At 39.3% G+C, this 15,892-nt stretch overlaps 1 protein-coding gene across 1 annotated transcript; it reads left to right on the plus strand.

Moving 5' to 3' along the window:
• Positions 1-8,458: 8,458 nt before the first annotated feature.
• On the plus strand, positions 8,459-11,757 carry LOC117493118 (somatostatin receptor type 2-like). The gene is made up of 2 exons (XM_034143539.1): positions 8,459-8,624; positions 10,392-11,757. The coding sequence occupies exon 2, from the start codon at positions 10,429-10,431 to the stop codon at positions 11,539-11,541; it is 1,113 nt and encodes a 370-aa protein (XP_033999430.1). The 5' UTR covers positions 8,459-8,624; positions 10,392-10,428; the 3' UTR covers positions 11,542-11,757.
• The last annotated feature ends 4,135 nt before the right edge of the window (positions 11,758-15,892 follow it).

The following is a 15,892-nucleotide window of genomic DNA, read 5'->3' on the forward strand; positions in this document are numbered from 1 at the left end:
TGTAGGTGAAGCTTAAACTGCAATTATCCATTGAAAGAAGCTCTGCAAACCAAATAATGCGATGTTTGGACTCAGTGGAGCTGGAGATCAAATATGACAAGGGAAATAAAAACCAGCCACAGTGTGAAGGAAAAGGCTTTGTTTATCTCGATTGGGTGTTGAAAAACTCCAGTGAGTCCCAGACACTCGCAGTGAGTCCCAGATGGTCAAGCCAGGTGATGGGTGCCCCCGACAGCTCATTCAGGCAGAGACCACCTGAGAAATCTGAGCTGACGTCTGCCTTCCTCCATGAGCTACATTATCCATCATCGCCTAGCTCTGAAAAGCAGACTGAAAACCAATTCTGGTTCCATGAGATTAGAAAGCTGCGGACATTGACAATGAAGAGCAGCTCCACTACTCGGCTTGTAGTGTCTATGCTATTGTTAAGCTGCAAAGTGTGAAATCTGCACACCTACTGTACATATATATCGAAAACTAAACACTGCTGAGTGGAAAAGCAAATGTGTAAACTAAATAATATATATAATTTTGTCATATTGTTAACATGCATCATACAGTATGTTTTAATGTAATATATTATAAAGTAACTATAGCTGTCAAATAAATACAAATGTGTTAAAAGTACAATATTTTCCTATGAATTGCTGTGCAGTAGAAATAAAAAGGTAGTATGACATTTAAGCTTTTCAGTTACATTTTTTATTTTGCGTTAAGAGACAAATTATTCAAGATGAGAAACATCAAGCCACAAATGGCAAGTTAACCATATCTGAAAATTATAATATATTTAGTATCATTTTGATGATTCATTCCAGTGGTCGCAACTTCCCACTGATTTGGGTCTGTTATTTTTTCCCAGGGACATATTCAGCAGCTTAGAAGTCTCAACTACAAACAGCCTGTAATCAAAGGGAATTCGAGTCAAAAAGTGTCACAGCTGTGCGTAAGAAATTCATAAAACTCTCTGACGTCCAAGTGAAGTGGAAACAATTTCAAGGCCCTTTAAATCTATACCAAGAAGAAAAGAAAATGTTGAGTACTTGGAGGTTCATTTATTGGGTCTCCATACTGTCACTAAACCCTGAAGACATGCTGCAATACAGAATATAAATGCCAACACATACAGGTTGTGACCCATGCTGCCAAGCTCATACATGGCACTCATCTGGAAGTCTAAACATAGTCTTAGTATTCAAAGGCTTCATTTACATTTCAATCAGAAAATTGAAATGAACAAAGCGAGAAATTAAACCCAAAATTAAAAACACAAGGTGCCAAGTGCAAAATAGAAGATTAGGAGATCAGAAAACACCAAAAATGCAATAATCATTTATGTTTAAGTCATGCGTGTCCTACTCAAAATGAAAGGTTTTCTGTTTAGTCTTTTAATCTTTCAGGACTGGACGTGATGAAAAGAGATTGACTGCCTGCGACTGTTACAAGGAATTAAAGCGAGATTTTGATTGAACCTGAGAGTGTTAAGAAGCCTTTTGACACCATGTGCAGCGACACAGAATCAATCACAGTTAACAGCCTCGAAAAGGAGCAGGGAATTTATTTGGTAAACAACAAAAAAGTGAGCAGCAGCTGCTCTGCATGCCAGATAGGTTGGAACAAGCCTCAAAGGCCCTGAGTACACAGTGACAGACACACCAGGAACTGACCAGCTGTCAGCTATTATAGGAAACAGATGACAAGAGCTACGAATGCAACTTTATTCACTACTTGTGTTTCTGCTCAATTACAAAACATGTTCATTACATTGGAGTTGCAGCAAGAACTATAAGCCTATCTTAAAGGTGGAGTAGGTAAGTTTGAGAAACCGGCTCGAGATACACTTTTTGTTATATTCCATGGAATGCTCTTAACATCCCGATAGCAATGAATATCTTAAGTCCATTAAAAAATGTCATCTGTGGAAGCCGTAGTACTCTAAAAAGCACGACCAATCATTTTAGCCGGCCCGGCTAAAATAACTGGATGGCCTACCTGCCTGTCAGCCTTCCATCTGTGCACAAACCTATCTCGTGCCCTCATTGGTCATGTGCGCGTTCGTGTGTTCCTCTATAAGGAAGTGGCAGATTTTCTCCGGTTGTGTATTTTCAAATTCTAGCGATCTCGAGCCGGTTTCTCAAACTTACCTACCCTACCTTTAAGTAGAATATTCTTATATATCTATATATATATATATTTTTTTATGGCAATACAGAATATCCATTATTAGTATCAAATATCAAAAATGAATTTTTTCTGACATCAAGTCAAATTCCTCGTATGTGTGAACCTACCTGGCAATAAACCCGTTTCTGATTCTGATTAGTTTATGCCAGAATCAAAGACTCACAAAGTCAGAAATCTATTTACTGTAAATGTCTCATTGAGATCAACAACTTCATTTACCATTAGACTGTCCCAAATACCATTTTTCGGGCTCCGGATATTCGGTAGTAATCAGCAGCAGCAATTGGGAATTGAGGGTAATGTAATCGAATTGTGTCATATCCAAGCATAAATATAAGCATTTTGTTTTGTCATAACAAAAACATCCATGCAAAATGATACAATTAAAAAACATTACATTTCAACAGATTTATTTGTAAGTAGAACAGAACAAGTTTTAATTATTTTATTGAACAATCATTTGTTTCATTGAAGAACAAAAACATGAATGTTGAGTTAAATATTACTTCTAGAAATCATCTGTGCATGTGATGGAGGAATGCACAGTGCCTGTAGGGGGTGTGGTCTCAATAGCAGTGCGTGTGTGCATGTGATTGAGGAATGGCATGGATATTCAAGTTTACTTGAATGGCATCTGTTTGTTTTAGTCAAGCTTAGGCTAAAATATACTTTCCCCAACTATATGTAAGTTCCCTATGAAGAGCCAACCTTCAATTTAGAAAATTCCCAGTTTATTCCCAAAGATTCCCGTTTATTCCCATGGAAAGTTTCCATCTTTGAAAATTCCCGGAATTTTGCAACCCTGTAATTTGGCTTGGCTTCCTATTTTGTATGGACATGCTTTTATTTTGAAGGAGAGTTAGCGCTGTTGACAGGAAGTTGTTGTTGCTATGGAAACAACGTGACGGACAAAAGGAGCGGAGATTAACGGAGAAAAGTAATATCTACATATAAAGACGGAGAAAGTAAAGGATACAGTTTATGGTTAAGTGTTAGCACCCCCCGAATAGGCACAAGCTCTTACGTTGATATTGGAGATTTCAATAAATTCAATTAAAAAAAAAAAACGAACCTATCCGAATAAAGACATTGAAAACCGAATAGTTGGCCAACGACCGGATATTCGGATATTCGGGTACAGCCCAATACTATAGGGACATGTCTGTCTCTCTTTATTTAGCTTTTTCTTCAGAATAACATCAATAGTGGCTGGATCAGCATCCTCCAGAATCACTATCCTACCAATCACCTATGTGTGTCCAAGAAAAGTTAGCCTCAGAAGGATTAAGCCACAGGTCAAATAATAATTTCCCCTGGTCTTCGCTTCTAAAATGTGAGGTTTGGCTCTTTATCATATGAGATAGTTGGCTAAATATGCTTTTATTTTGGACAAAGACATCATCATTGGCTTCAAAATGATCATGAACATGTTTCACTATTATCTATGAGCAGATTAATCAAAGCAAGAAACAGCAGGTTAAAGTTATAACGGAAATAGTCATTAGTCAGAGTCTTATAGCAGAGCAGCTAGCTTTTCTGTTTGATGGTTTTTCACACTATAAGTAGTTGGCAATTTCAATCATGCTTGTATCTACTCTATATTTATTATCGATTTCAATTTTGAGGAGAATTTCACTGACACTTTCTTCCCGAGCACATTTGCAAGCATGATATTGATAATAATACAACATAATGTATGGAAAAAGGGGATTAAATTGAATCTATGACAACCTTTAGCCTTCAAACTGTGAAGGGTCACATGTCAGTGGCTTACTGACCATGATAAGAAAAGATGAGAGGTGAAGACACTGATGGTGTAGTTAATTAACATTTTGATGACCACTTAGCCCCAGAAGGGCAAATGTCATTACAACAGTGAGAAGATACGAAGTGACTCACTAGACAGTATCATCACATGAGGTGCATGGAGGAGCACTGACTTACAGACCCTTGAGAAAGACATGAGCAACTTTCCTCCTACATCTATAGCAGCATGAAACATTATGAAATGCACAACAACTCTCAAAGATTGTGATAATGCTTTGATCCATCAAATAACAATCCAACAAGTCCTAATCTTCTCTCTTAGTGGATCTGAAATGAGAAAAAGTCTCTTGAAAGCCAATAAAGATCTTACCTTTGTTCTGTGCTAACATATTGCAGCAATATCTTTCAGAACACCTGGTTAATTTGTTTCTCTCATAGCAGTATCATTAACAAAAAGTCAAAAGCATCATCCATTGAATATTTTGCTGCTGCCTCGGGCTGCTAATTGTTTGTCAATTTACCCTGGCTGGATGTGTAATCAATGCTTTCAATTCAGACCCTGAGCGAGAGAAGGGCCTGGTCGTGCCTCAATAATTAGCAAGCAAATATACCGAGCTGAGCTTCAGGCTCTACTTTGCATTACACCACCACTGTTGAAGTAGCATATAACTAAATAACCCATCATCAGGATGTCCCTGCCGACATCATTCAATGTCGATATGTATCGGCATGCTTGTTGGTCTTGGAAAATAAATATATTATAATGATAAACAATGCTACCACCTCAAGGGTCATCAATTAGACTGTTTTCCCTTAACATCTGGTAAATGAAAACACAGTAGTTAAAAATCAAGTTTTTAGTACTATTGATTGTTCCTCCACGAGGCAAGATAACTCCTAATAATAAAAATATGTCCCTTCTAAATGTGTTTAATTTCCCCTGTGGCCTTCTTCACCTGCATCATGTATGTTTAATGTCAACACAAAATCTCCACACAGAGAGGGCACTACATCCTCTCCTCTCTCTTGAACAGATGGCTCATGTTCATTTTCCAGCTCTCATTAAATACTTTTTGTCCAAAGAATAATGTAAAATCACACAGGGTTTAGTGGCTCATGTGGTTTTTAAGGAAAAAGGGAACAATAATAGTTTAACATTACACTACTCAATTACCTTTATTCCCGTAGAATGTTAACTATAACAATGAAATAGAAAAAAACAATCCTTATTTCAAATCTCATTAAGTCAGGGCAGGGCTGGAGAGTGACTGCATGATGGTCATACTGTGAATATATGGAGGCTTACATAGCAGATATGATCCTATCATTGCTGTTGTGGGTCACAGCGGTCACAGCATATTAAATGGATATCAACCAATGCCAAAGACATTTGAATGCGATGAATAACTTAAGCCAAACCATCATTTTAGGTAACAGAAGATGATACCTGACATGTTTAGTCCATTTAATATAACAGGCCAAAAACGTGGAAGACCTTTCAAAGAACAGGCTAGCATGACACCAGTGTGAGGGCAGCAGGTCTCTGGGGGCAGACCTGTGGGATCAGTGGTCACTGTTCACTGCTGGTGTGGAAACACATCCACCTCTACAGTATGCCGCTTTAAAAGCTTCAGCAGCAACCCAGTGGTCTGCCATTTTGACCAACACCCCAAATATTTTCCTGGCAGTCTCTTGTTTGCAGTGTATTATTTGGCATTTCTTTTAAACCTTTGCTTTTGCACCAATAGTTATGCAATAGTTATAGTTGAAAATTAGCAGTTGACCATAATACATAATTTCATTTAATTTCAAACCTTTATTTAACCAGATTGGTCCCATTGAGATCATAGATCTCTTTTTCAAGGGAGACCTGCAATATAATCACCTACTGTCAAACAATTGCTACTCAAACATTGACACACACAGCTAATGCTGAATGCAACTTAGCATGACAGGCCTCAATACAAAGAGAAAGGACATGGAACCACAACACGTTTGTTTTACTGTCAAAACTGTTTAACACGGATTGTGTTTGCACAATAACAAAGCATCAATAACACCAATACACAAGTTTGAATAAAAGAGTTCAAATGCACCTTACCTGCAGATCAGATTGGACTACACTCAGTGTGAGGGATCTTCGATCAAGGGCTCAAGTGTTGCACGTGGACATGACATCTGCAGTAGCCTATCCACAGTATCACCCACTGCATGCTGAAGAAATGTTTGGGAAACTGGATTTGGGTTTGTCACGCCACATAATCAGCTATGTTGGGAAATTAATCAGGGCAAACAAGCCAAGGCATGGGTGCAGCAATGAGTATTGGCCTACTGTAACGGTAACGAATTCGAGGTATGCATCTCTCTCCACACAATATACGTTTATCTTAATGATGAAACTCGATTCTGTCAGGTGTGGGGGGGATTTTTACCGCGCGTAATTTGGTTGCAGCTTTAAACCTTTGCGCTCAATGCTGCCTCTGATGGCTGGGCGTTAACATAACGTTAATTTTGAAGCATGGATTTGTAATATAGCTTCTGGCCGGCAGTGGGATAGGTGCAGTGGCGTTTTTATATGTACAAAAGTGGTGGGGCACAAAAAACGTAGATGTCTATATATAAGCTTCTGCAGTGACGTGCAGTGAGGTTCATGGCTGGTGAGGCACTGGCACTGACTCTTCAGGTTTACAAATATTATATTTTGACCTAAACCAAAATATAATATTATTTTCAAAAGCTTTTTTTGTCTGATGCTTCGATTAATTTTAAACAGACAGTTCAACAAAAGGATACCCAAAAAATGTAATTTTATCATTTAAATATTGAATTGTTCTCTCTTAGTAAGATCCCATTTTCAATCAAATTGCGGTCTTACCTTGACTTGAAGATGAAGTCCATTTGCCTATCCTTCTGGACAAAAATGTCTATAACTTTTTTGTAAAAGTCCTCCTTATGTTCTTGTAGTTTCAAAAGTCTATCATAAATCTAATCCATAGATTTATGATAAAAAAATTATAAAAGTAGGGTAGACATGTGGATGTTATCCGGCTGATCAAAACGTGCATTTATCTAACAGGTACGTTTCCCACAGATCTTATTTCCAGCTATTTTCTAAAATCCTCTGGAGAAATCTCATTGCTTTTTTGTCGAGGGAAGCCATGCGCAGCTTACTTCCTGGTTTTAGGACGCGTCACTGCAGCTCTCTCGTCTCCTCTTCACACACCACACTTTTCGCGGCACACGTACTTACAGCCAATCAGCTCTGAATGATTTGAGATGACGTATGGTGGGGATGGTAGCTCCATGCCCCTCTGGTCATTATTTTTTTGCCACACACATTTCATTACAAAATACTCTGAGCATGCGCAGTGTAGTTTTTACAGTCACCGTTGACTTCACAGCGAGAGGGAGGGGCATAATCAGGTTTTGTCCCACATGGCTCTAAACAGCTCAATAGGCACACACTGTGACTGTAGACACACTAATTAGAAGAACACAGACTAAAACAGCAATGTACAGACGAATCAGATGATTAAACATGATCTTAAAATATATTTTATATATTTTTTTATTTATTTTTTTGCATTTTTGTAATCATTATTTGTAATACTTTCTGCTGACACTAGGTGGGGCTGTGCCCCACCTGCCCCTAATGACCAGTCGCCACTGGATAGGTGGTGTCACTGTGCAGGGTCCGGAGGCTAACTAAACTTTGTAAATTAGCAGGAGTGCCAGATCGTGACTCGTGAAGGCTCATGTGCGAACACTGGAGGGTCTATATAGATTTTATTCAGTATTTTCTATAGATCAGTCCGGAGGCGTGCGTAAAAGTGGCTTTGCTATGTTTGACTAATTTGGTCGTCATTTCAAAGTACATTTTAGATACATTTTGAGTCCAAATGTCAGAAAGAAAATATATTTTTGATATGATGTCCTGGGTTTCGCCGACCAGTGTATTAAACCATTACCATTGATCCGCTAGTGAGAAACAAGCCGGTAAGATGTTTCAAAAGCACATTGAACAGCATTTCGCCTCGAATACTGGAAGAGAACGGTATTGACTCTGATGTGCCCAAAGGGCCTTCTTGTGTTTATACTATTAACGTTTGAAAACTTCAACTGTAGCCTTATCTTTTTACGTCTTTGTACGCACTTAATTGTCAGGGCATCAATATGTTCAACAATCGCCTTACTCCGTGCATCGATGCATTTGATAAATGTTCCATTAGAATGTATCCTCTGATTCACTTAGCTCTTAGGGGATCTATATCACAGGAGAGGAGCCAATTCCTTTCGATCAGAGGTGAGTCTCTTCAGCACCTCCTCACTGCTTTTTGTGCACGTCCCTTAACACATGCGCGCTCTTTAGCTCGAGGCAGTCACAGCGCGCACCACACCACAAGCGCATCGGAGCTTTGTGCATATCCCGTTAGTCATTTATTTATTTTTGCGACTCTTTTTCTTTCCCCTTTACCATCGTATGTCATTCAGGCTACAATATGTGAGTATAATAAGGAGAATTGCATTGCACAGAGGTTTCACACTTCGGTTCCAGTGAGGCAAACTTGAGGAATATTTGGAGATGAAGAGGATACATCTGCTGTAAACACTGAAATACTATCATCCGTACAGAAGTGAGGTGGCGTAGACAGTGAGATTGAATCCAGTTGCAGGTAAGATTTTACTTTGTTTTGCCTCATCGTAGAGTGAATAGTAAACTGTCTCAGATCAGTAGATGTGTTAAGATTACCAGATGAATCCGATTATTCCATTCAAATTAAGTTGAAGAAATAGTTCAACATGTTAATCATTCACACTTGTATGAACTGCTGTTGTTTTACTATTATGCCATTTTTCTGTAATCTGGTAAAAGTATTATGTTGTGGCATTAAAACAAATGTGATCTCATTCCACAAAACCCTCAGATGAGTTTGCTAACATTGTCAATGAAAATCCTGACTTGACCTGATTCTTGTTTTATTTCCCATGAGATGGATTTGCATAATTTACGATGAGCTAGTAATCATTTATTCAGTTTAATATTCTAAACTTCTACTTTTTAGGGACTTAAAGCAAAAGTTAGAGCAGAATTCATGGCCTTCAGCATTGAAGGAGAAAAATAACTCGATGAAAAAAACAAGAGCTTTAAGAAGCTACTTAACTAAAATATTGTTTTGTTGTTGATTGCAAATCAGATAGTTATCTGTCTTTTGACTGTGGAGGCTCTGTGCTGATTTTATAGAAAGAAAACCTGTTGCACACTTTGATAAATGCATCAAATATGGCAATGGAACCATTCACAGAATAGTATTTCATGAGATTGCCAAAATAATACTCATAACAGTCATCAATGACTTCAATGTATTGTTTACCTAAGCAACAGAGCTCGAGTGCTTCAATAGGGTAATATGTTTTATTCGGGTGGTCTGTTTCTGTTGGATGAATGAACTACCATATGCTACAATAGTCTATCCATTCCCCTCAGACTCAGATCCGCCTTTTCCTCCAGATTTATAGACACCAACACGCTATGTTTTAACTGATCTCAAACACCCCCTCTGCTGAGATGTAACCGTCTATCCGTCAGATGAATGCCATGCCTTTTGCCATGGTTGAAAAGAAAAACTGGCATCATAAAACCTCTTATGTTATTGGCACCAAACTAAGTTGTCAGACCATGCTTGCCTCCTGTGCATTGGCAGTGACAAGCACTTCAATCTGACTGCAACACGGCTATTGGCAGTACTGTGATTCCCCTCATTCAATTACTTAGGCTCGGACTAATTTACATCCATGCCCACCCCCTAATAAATAAATAAAAATGTGTCAGCAAAGAATTCAGTGTTACCCATCGCAGCTGGTTATAGCAGTATGTGAAGGGCAAGCATCTTTCCCCAGAGGGAGAGTATGACTGGAGGGTGTAGTGATTTCCCTAGATAGCAGTGTTTGACCAAATAAACACACACGGAATCTGGCCTTAGGTACTGCAAAACAGCCTGATATGCTCTTCTTTACACATACCATCATCAGGTCTGTTCTCAAGAGAGAGGATCCAGATACAACATCTATACAATCCTCTTAGGTACTGCTGGTAAGGATGATACAAAAACAACATTTCCTGTTTTAAAGATCTCGGGTAAACATGCCGTAACATGCCGTGATTCATGGCGTTACAGAGATCACTCATATAGATAGCTACTTGTTTTATTGGTTCAACAAACTAACATCAATCAGGAAGAAGGGAGGAAGGAAGAGAGATCCCATTCCATATCTGATGAAGATGATGGATTTAATGTTCTTCTTCTGAAAGGAAACAATCTATGTTAACGTACATATCAAGTGGATGAACATAAATGTCAGGATTGTAAAAATGATTTATAAAAAAAAGGTTATTGTAAATGATTTTGCGTTGTTACTGAGATAAGTCTTTATGTGTGCAGGTGAGATGCCCTAATTCACGGGAGACAGTGAGGTATCATGGACTCCTGGATCTTCCCATCGTCCCCCCCGAACCTGTCGGATCACCTCATGTACGACAGCTTCGTGCAGGGCAATGAGTCTGACTACAATGGGACCTACACAGACCACAGCTTCAACAAAACCAGCACGGTGGTCATCACCTGCATGTACTTCCTTGTTTGCACTGTGGGGCTTTGTGGAAATGCCCTCGTCATCTACGTCATCCTGCGCTACGCCAAGATGAAGACGGTTACCAACATCTACATCCTCAACCTGGCAGTGGCCGACGTGCTCTTCATGATGGGCCTGCCCTTCATCGCCATCCAGCTGGCTCTGGTCCACTGGCCATTTGGCCCGGTGCTCTGCAGGGTGGTGATGACTGTCGACTCCCTGAACCAGTTCACATCCATCTTCTGCCTGATGGTCATGAGCATCGATCGCTACCTGGCTGTGGTGCACCCCATTAAGTCCACAAAGTGGCGCAAGCCGCGAATGGCCAAGACTATTAACTTGACAGTGTGGGGGGTGTCCTTGATGGTGAACCTGCCCATTGTTATCTACAGCGGAGTCATCGTAAAGCACGACAGCTGCTTCTGCACCATTGTGTGGCCCGAGCCTCAAGAGGCCTACCAGACGGCGTTCATGTTCTACACCTTCATCCTGGGCTTCTTCCTGCCCCTCATGGTCATCTGCCTTTGCTACTTGTTTATCATCTTTAAGGTGAAGTCCTCGGGCATCCGTGTGGGCTCCTCTAAAAGGAAGCGCTCAGAGAGGAAGGTGACGAGGATGGTGTCCATCGTAGTGGCAGTGTTCGTCTTCTGCTGGCTGCCTTTCTACGTTTTCAACGTCACCTCGGTGACAGGGACCATCAGCACCACTCCCTTCCTGAGGAGCACTTTTGCTTTTGTGGTGGTTCTGGGATACGCCAATAGCTGCGCCAACCCCATTCTCTACGCCTTCCTGTCAGAAAACTTTAGGAAGAGTTTCCAGAATGTTCTGTGTCTTAAGAAGGTGGGAGGGCTGGATGAGGCTGACCGCAGCGATAGCCGACAGGATAAGTCTCGCATGATAAATGAACCCACAGAGACCCAAAGCACTCTGCTGAATGGCGACCTGCAGACCAGCATCTGAGAGGAAGGTGATGGACTCGCACACAAGAGTCCTACATATCTGAAATAAATAACAGTAACCTCTTATCAGCATCTCTAAGGTCACATCAGACAGGAAGTGGACATTATTAAAGAAAGGAACATGTCCCTTGTTAAGGAGGACAAAGCAACATCAGAATTTCAAACTGCACTGTTCCTCTATCTGCCTTTGACACATTGTTTGATTTCCTTGGCTGTAAACAAATCCATTATTACATTATTGTGCGTTCATAAAACTGTTTGCTCTATGCTGTATATGAAATCTGTTTGACTGTTCTCAGTGTATTGACTCTGAGGAAAGGTGGAACGGACACTAACGCCCACTTACAAATGGTCCCCTGGGTGACTTGAATTTTCCCTGGAGACCAAGGTTTATATTCGTAGTTTTCAGCGGCGGGCTGTGCCAAGTTTCCAGAGTCCTGCATTGTGTTGAAATAACATAAGAGTGTTCTCATATGCTGTAAAACAACAAACTGGCAATTCCTTTATTTTGTTCATGTCATGTCTGCAATTTATGTTCTCTTTTCAACTGTAAATATATGTAGAAATGGGGAAGAGAATGTGTAAAAAAGTCAATTTTTTCCAGACACAGAACATTATTAATGTTAGTTCCCTTGAATATTTGTGTTTTGTGGTACAATGGTCTGATTAAATGTGTGACCAAATTTACTTGTGAAGAAACGTATCAATTGTAAATGTAACAGTGTTCAGTTGGCGGGTACATATATCGTACTTTGTCACTCGCTGCTGTAGTGTAGCTACATGCATAATTCATATTACATTAAAGGTACTGACTCAATAAACAAAGCCAGCCTCTAACCAAATTGCTGCTAAGATGTATAGAAACTCTCCTCTAATGTTGTATAGCATATGAGGTTGTGCGATGTATGAGATGTTCATTCTCATTGTTTATTTATCATTATTTATGTTACAAAATAATGTTGCTATCATTGTTTTTTTTTTTAAAGTATTTTCTTCTTTCCAAAATGCCAGACTGCATTGTTCTAAATTATTCAATTAGAATACTGGGTAGTTCATATTTTTTACTTATTTTACACCATAAAACCTGCTCATATCATATTTTCTGAAGGATCATTTTACTCCAGTGAAGCGAATGGATCGCTATCCAAGAAGAGAAGTAATGTACTTGGATTTAAGCTGGATACACTTATCTCATTTCAAACAGACTTTCAGTTTATTGATGTTTCATTATGTTGTATTGCAGGAAACAATGTTCGGTAGCTATCTGTAAACTGCTGTTTTTCATCTGTTCTTCTATTCTCCTCGACTTTCCATATGTGAGAGGCTTAGCTTGTCGAATGCTGCCTCTCATAGCTAGCTACTTGTAAAGACTCTGTATAATGACACTGACACATCCTCCTCTCACAATCCGTGGCATTTGAGATGCCACGTTTCAAGTGTTTTTTTTTCTCCTCCGGGTGTCTGAGTGACGGGAATTTGTAAAGGACTAGAACACTTATCCTCGAGAGGCTCTGAGGTTCCTTTATCATCGTGACGGCTGTGCTGCTTCAAGAGTCTACAGTTCACCCTGCCATCCTGTGACTGTCTGTCTGTGGCTGTGCTCAGATTCCTATCTATATAACTTTAAAACTCTACCCTACACGACGCACATGTTCCCTCCATACACAACAAAGCCAGTGACAGATTATGATTAGAATCCTGAGTGTCTGTGTGCGTTAATCTCAATCACCTAAACCCTTACAAAACTGTGAGGCAGAGTATGTGTTATCATTGATATTTAAATTCATACATTCAAAAGAGACTAACCACTCTAAACATGTGGTTTTCTTGTGTCAATAGTGGATGAAAAACAGAATTACACAAACACACTGACATGTTGTGACCCCACAGCCACAACAAATCAACTTCCATTATCCAATCTGTGGTATTTTGGGATTTGTTACCTCTTGTATTTTTCTCATCCAAACACATGACACAACTCTTATGTCTTATATTTCCATAGCAACAGTGACCAAGAGTGTCGGGCCCATGGTTACACTAATTAGCATAATAATACTAGATATGACACTGGACATGAATTATGAATGTGGACATTGCTCAGATGAAAAAGAAAGGCTGCATTAGGGCTGTGAAACAAAACACAACGGTTACAAAAACACTGATTTAAGTGTATAGGAAGGTTTATGTACAAAGATATGTAAATCCCATCACCTGTACAATATCATCTAGCTATTGAAGTCATTCTAGAATGTATCATAGTGGCAAAGACCTTTTGTCAATGCTTACAGGTTTTTTTCCATCTTATTTATTTTAAATATTTACGTTTCTTAATATTATATTGTAGATGTTCTACTTGCCATTTGTTCCATCGGTGTTGTAATTTGGTATGTTTTTTTATGGAGTGCCCCAATGTTATGTCTCATGAAGTTAAAAAAAACAAAACAACTGAAAGTGTTACTGTTTCTGTAGAAAGTGCATCATGTATGTTCTTCCAGTTTCTGTTCAGTTGAGTAATAATGAAACATCAAGTTTGACGGAGCAAACAAAGATTGTGCATAATTGTGTTGAAACTAAATAAAGCAAGTTCTAAGTGATACATTTGTTTGTGTGTATTATTGTGAATGCCAAATGTATAAATGAATATGGTAAAATACTGCATATTTACAGTACATTTAACATTTGCAATGTATTAACAATATTGTTATTACATTATTTTAATCCTAGGGTCTTATTTGAATTCCTATTTAACCTTTTTTTTTGCTTTAACCCTTCTATTGTCTTCGTTTCCCCCCCCCCTTACTTTGGTGTTCGCGGTCAAATTTGACCGGTCCTGTTTTAACTGCTATCATTAATCATCATTACATTTCATTTAACACCCTTTCAAACTGTACATATTGTATCAGACTACTGGTATACATGAAAAACTGCAGTAAATATACAAAGAATAGACACTGAACATGTATTGCGTGTGCCAGGTGTGATCCATGTGGGGGGATGGGCACATAGAGCGGGAAATGTGTCAAATTGTTCTGTGTGTGTGTTTGTGTGTGCCAGGTGTGATTCACATGGGGGGGAACACATTTAGAGTATGTGTGTGTTTTTATGTGTGTTTTATCTGATCCTAATGGTTACTAATTCCTTTTCCTTATGGCGGTCATTTTTGACCGGGAACACCATGGGTGTTACAAAGTTGACTAAATCATCCAAAATTCAATGAAAGTGCAGATCAGCAATTTTATATGTTCAAATGTCTACTGTGAAGCATATCATAAAGTCTTAATGCAATCGAATGTAAAACAAAAAAGTTATGATTGATGAAAGTAGTAAATCGGTCAGATTTGACCCAAAGACAACAGGAGGGTTAAATCCTGAGGGCAGGTTAACACTTGATTTCTCCCAGATCTTCTCTGAGCTTCTTATTCTGAACACCAAGTGGCGCCATACTCAAACACGTAACTAGAGATGTTCTCGGGACAGAAATATGACAAGGTTTATGCATGTCAAGTGTTAAAATGTGTTAAACCTTTGTTAAATGGATGAGTTTCCTTTCCGGTACTTTCTCTTAAAGTCCAGAATACACTACAGCGTTTACATTCTGTATATTGACCCGATGAAGGGCAGTGTGATTGTCAGATAAGAAAAAAGAACAAACACATTCCAGTTTTGTTCTGAGTTTAATCACTGAAACGGATAATGAAGCTCTCCTCTTCCTCCTCGTTTCAGCTGCGTCCCTGAATGTCCTTGGGTGGTCTTAACTGCTCCATGATACACCAATAACCAAAGTCTTTGATTTTACTGTTCAGAAACCCGCCGTTGCCCTCTAGCTGAGGTTCTGCAGCAGACCAAAGGATATGCATGTTTGTTTTTGACTTACAGAGCAGCTAAACAACCAGGGGTTGTGGTTTTTATGTGGCATTACTGTGATAGGTTAGGGACCTCATATTATACATGAGTGAATATTTGTTTATTTCTGTATTTTATTATACATACACAATCTGTGATATTCAAACAAAACAGACCACAACACCCTGATGTGTATGTGCATTATCTAAAGTCTTGACAGCATACTGATTGAATGGAGCACTGGGTTTACTGCACTGCAGAGGCAAGACACCACGGACCACACCGGTCTACACCAGCCACACAGTTGCCATGGAGAAGATTAACACTGATGGAGTCAGAGCGAGGCTGTGGTCGCACAGTGCGCGTATACGTGCAATGTGTTTTATCCTCTATACATCTCACATGATCGTCTCCCCATCCCCAAACTACAGAACAAAAATCATGATGGGCAGCAGGCCTTGAGGCATTACTGAGGGTCATTTTTCACATAGTATAAGATCATGAGAGCC

This window comes from Trematomus bernacchii, unplaced genomic scaffold (genome assembly GCF_902827165.1).
Source record: "Trematomus bernacchii unplaced genomic scaffold, fTreBer1.1, whole genome shotgun sequence".
Lineage (NCBI taxonomy): Eukaryota > Metazoa > Chordata > Actinopteri > Perciformes > Nototheniidae > Trematomus > Trematomus bernacchii.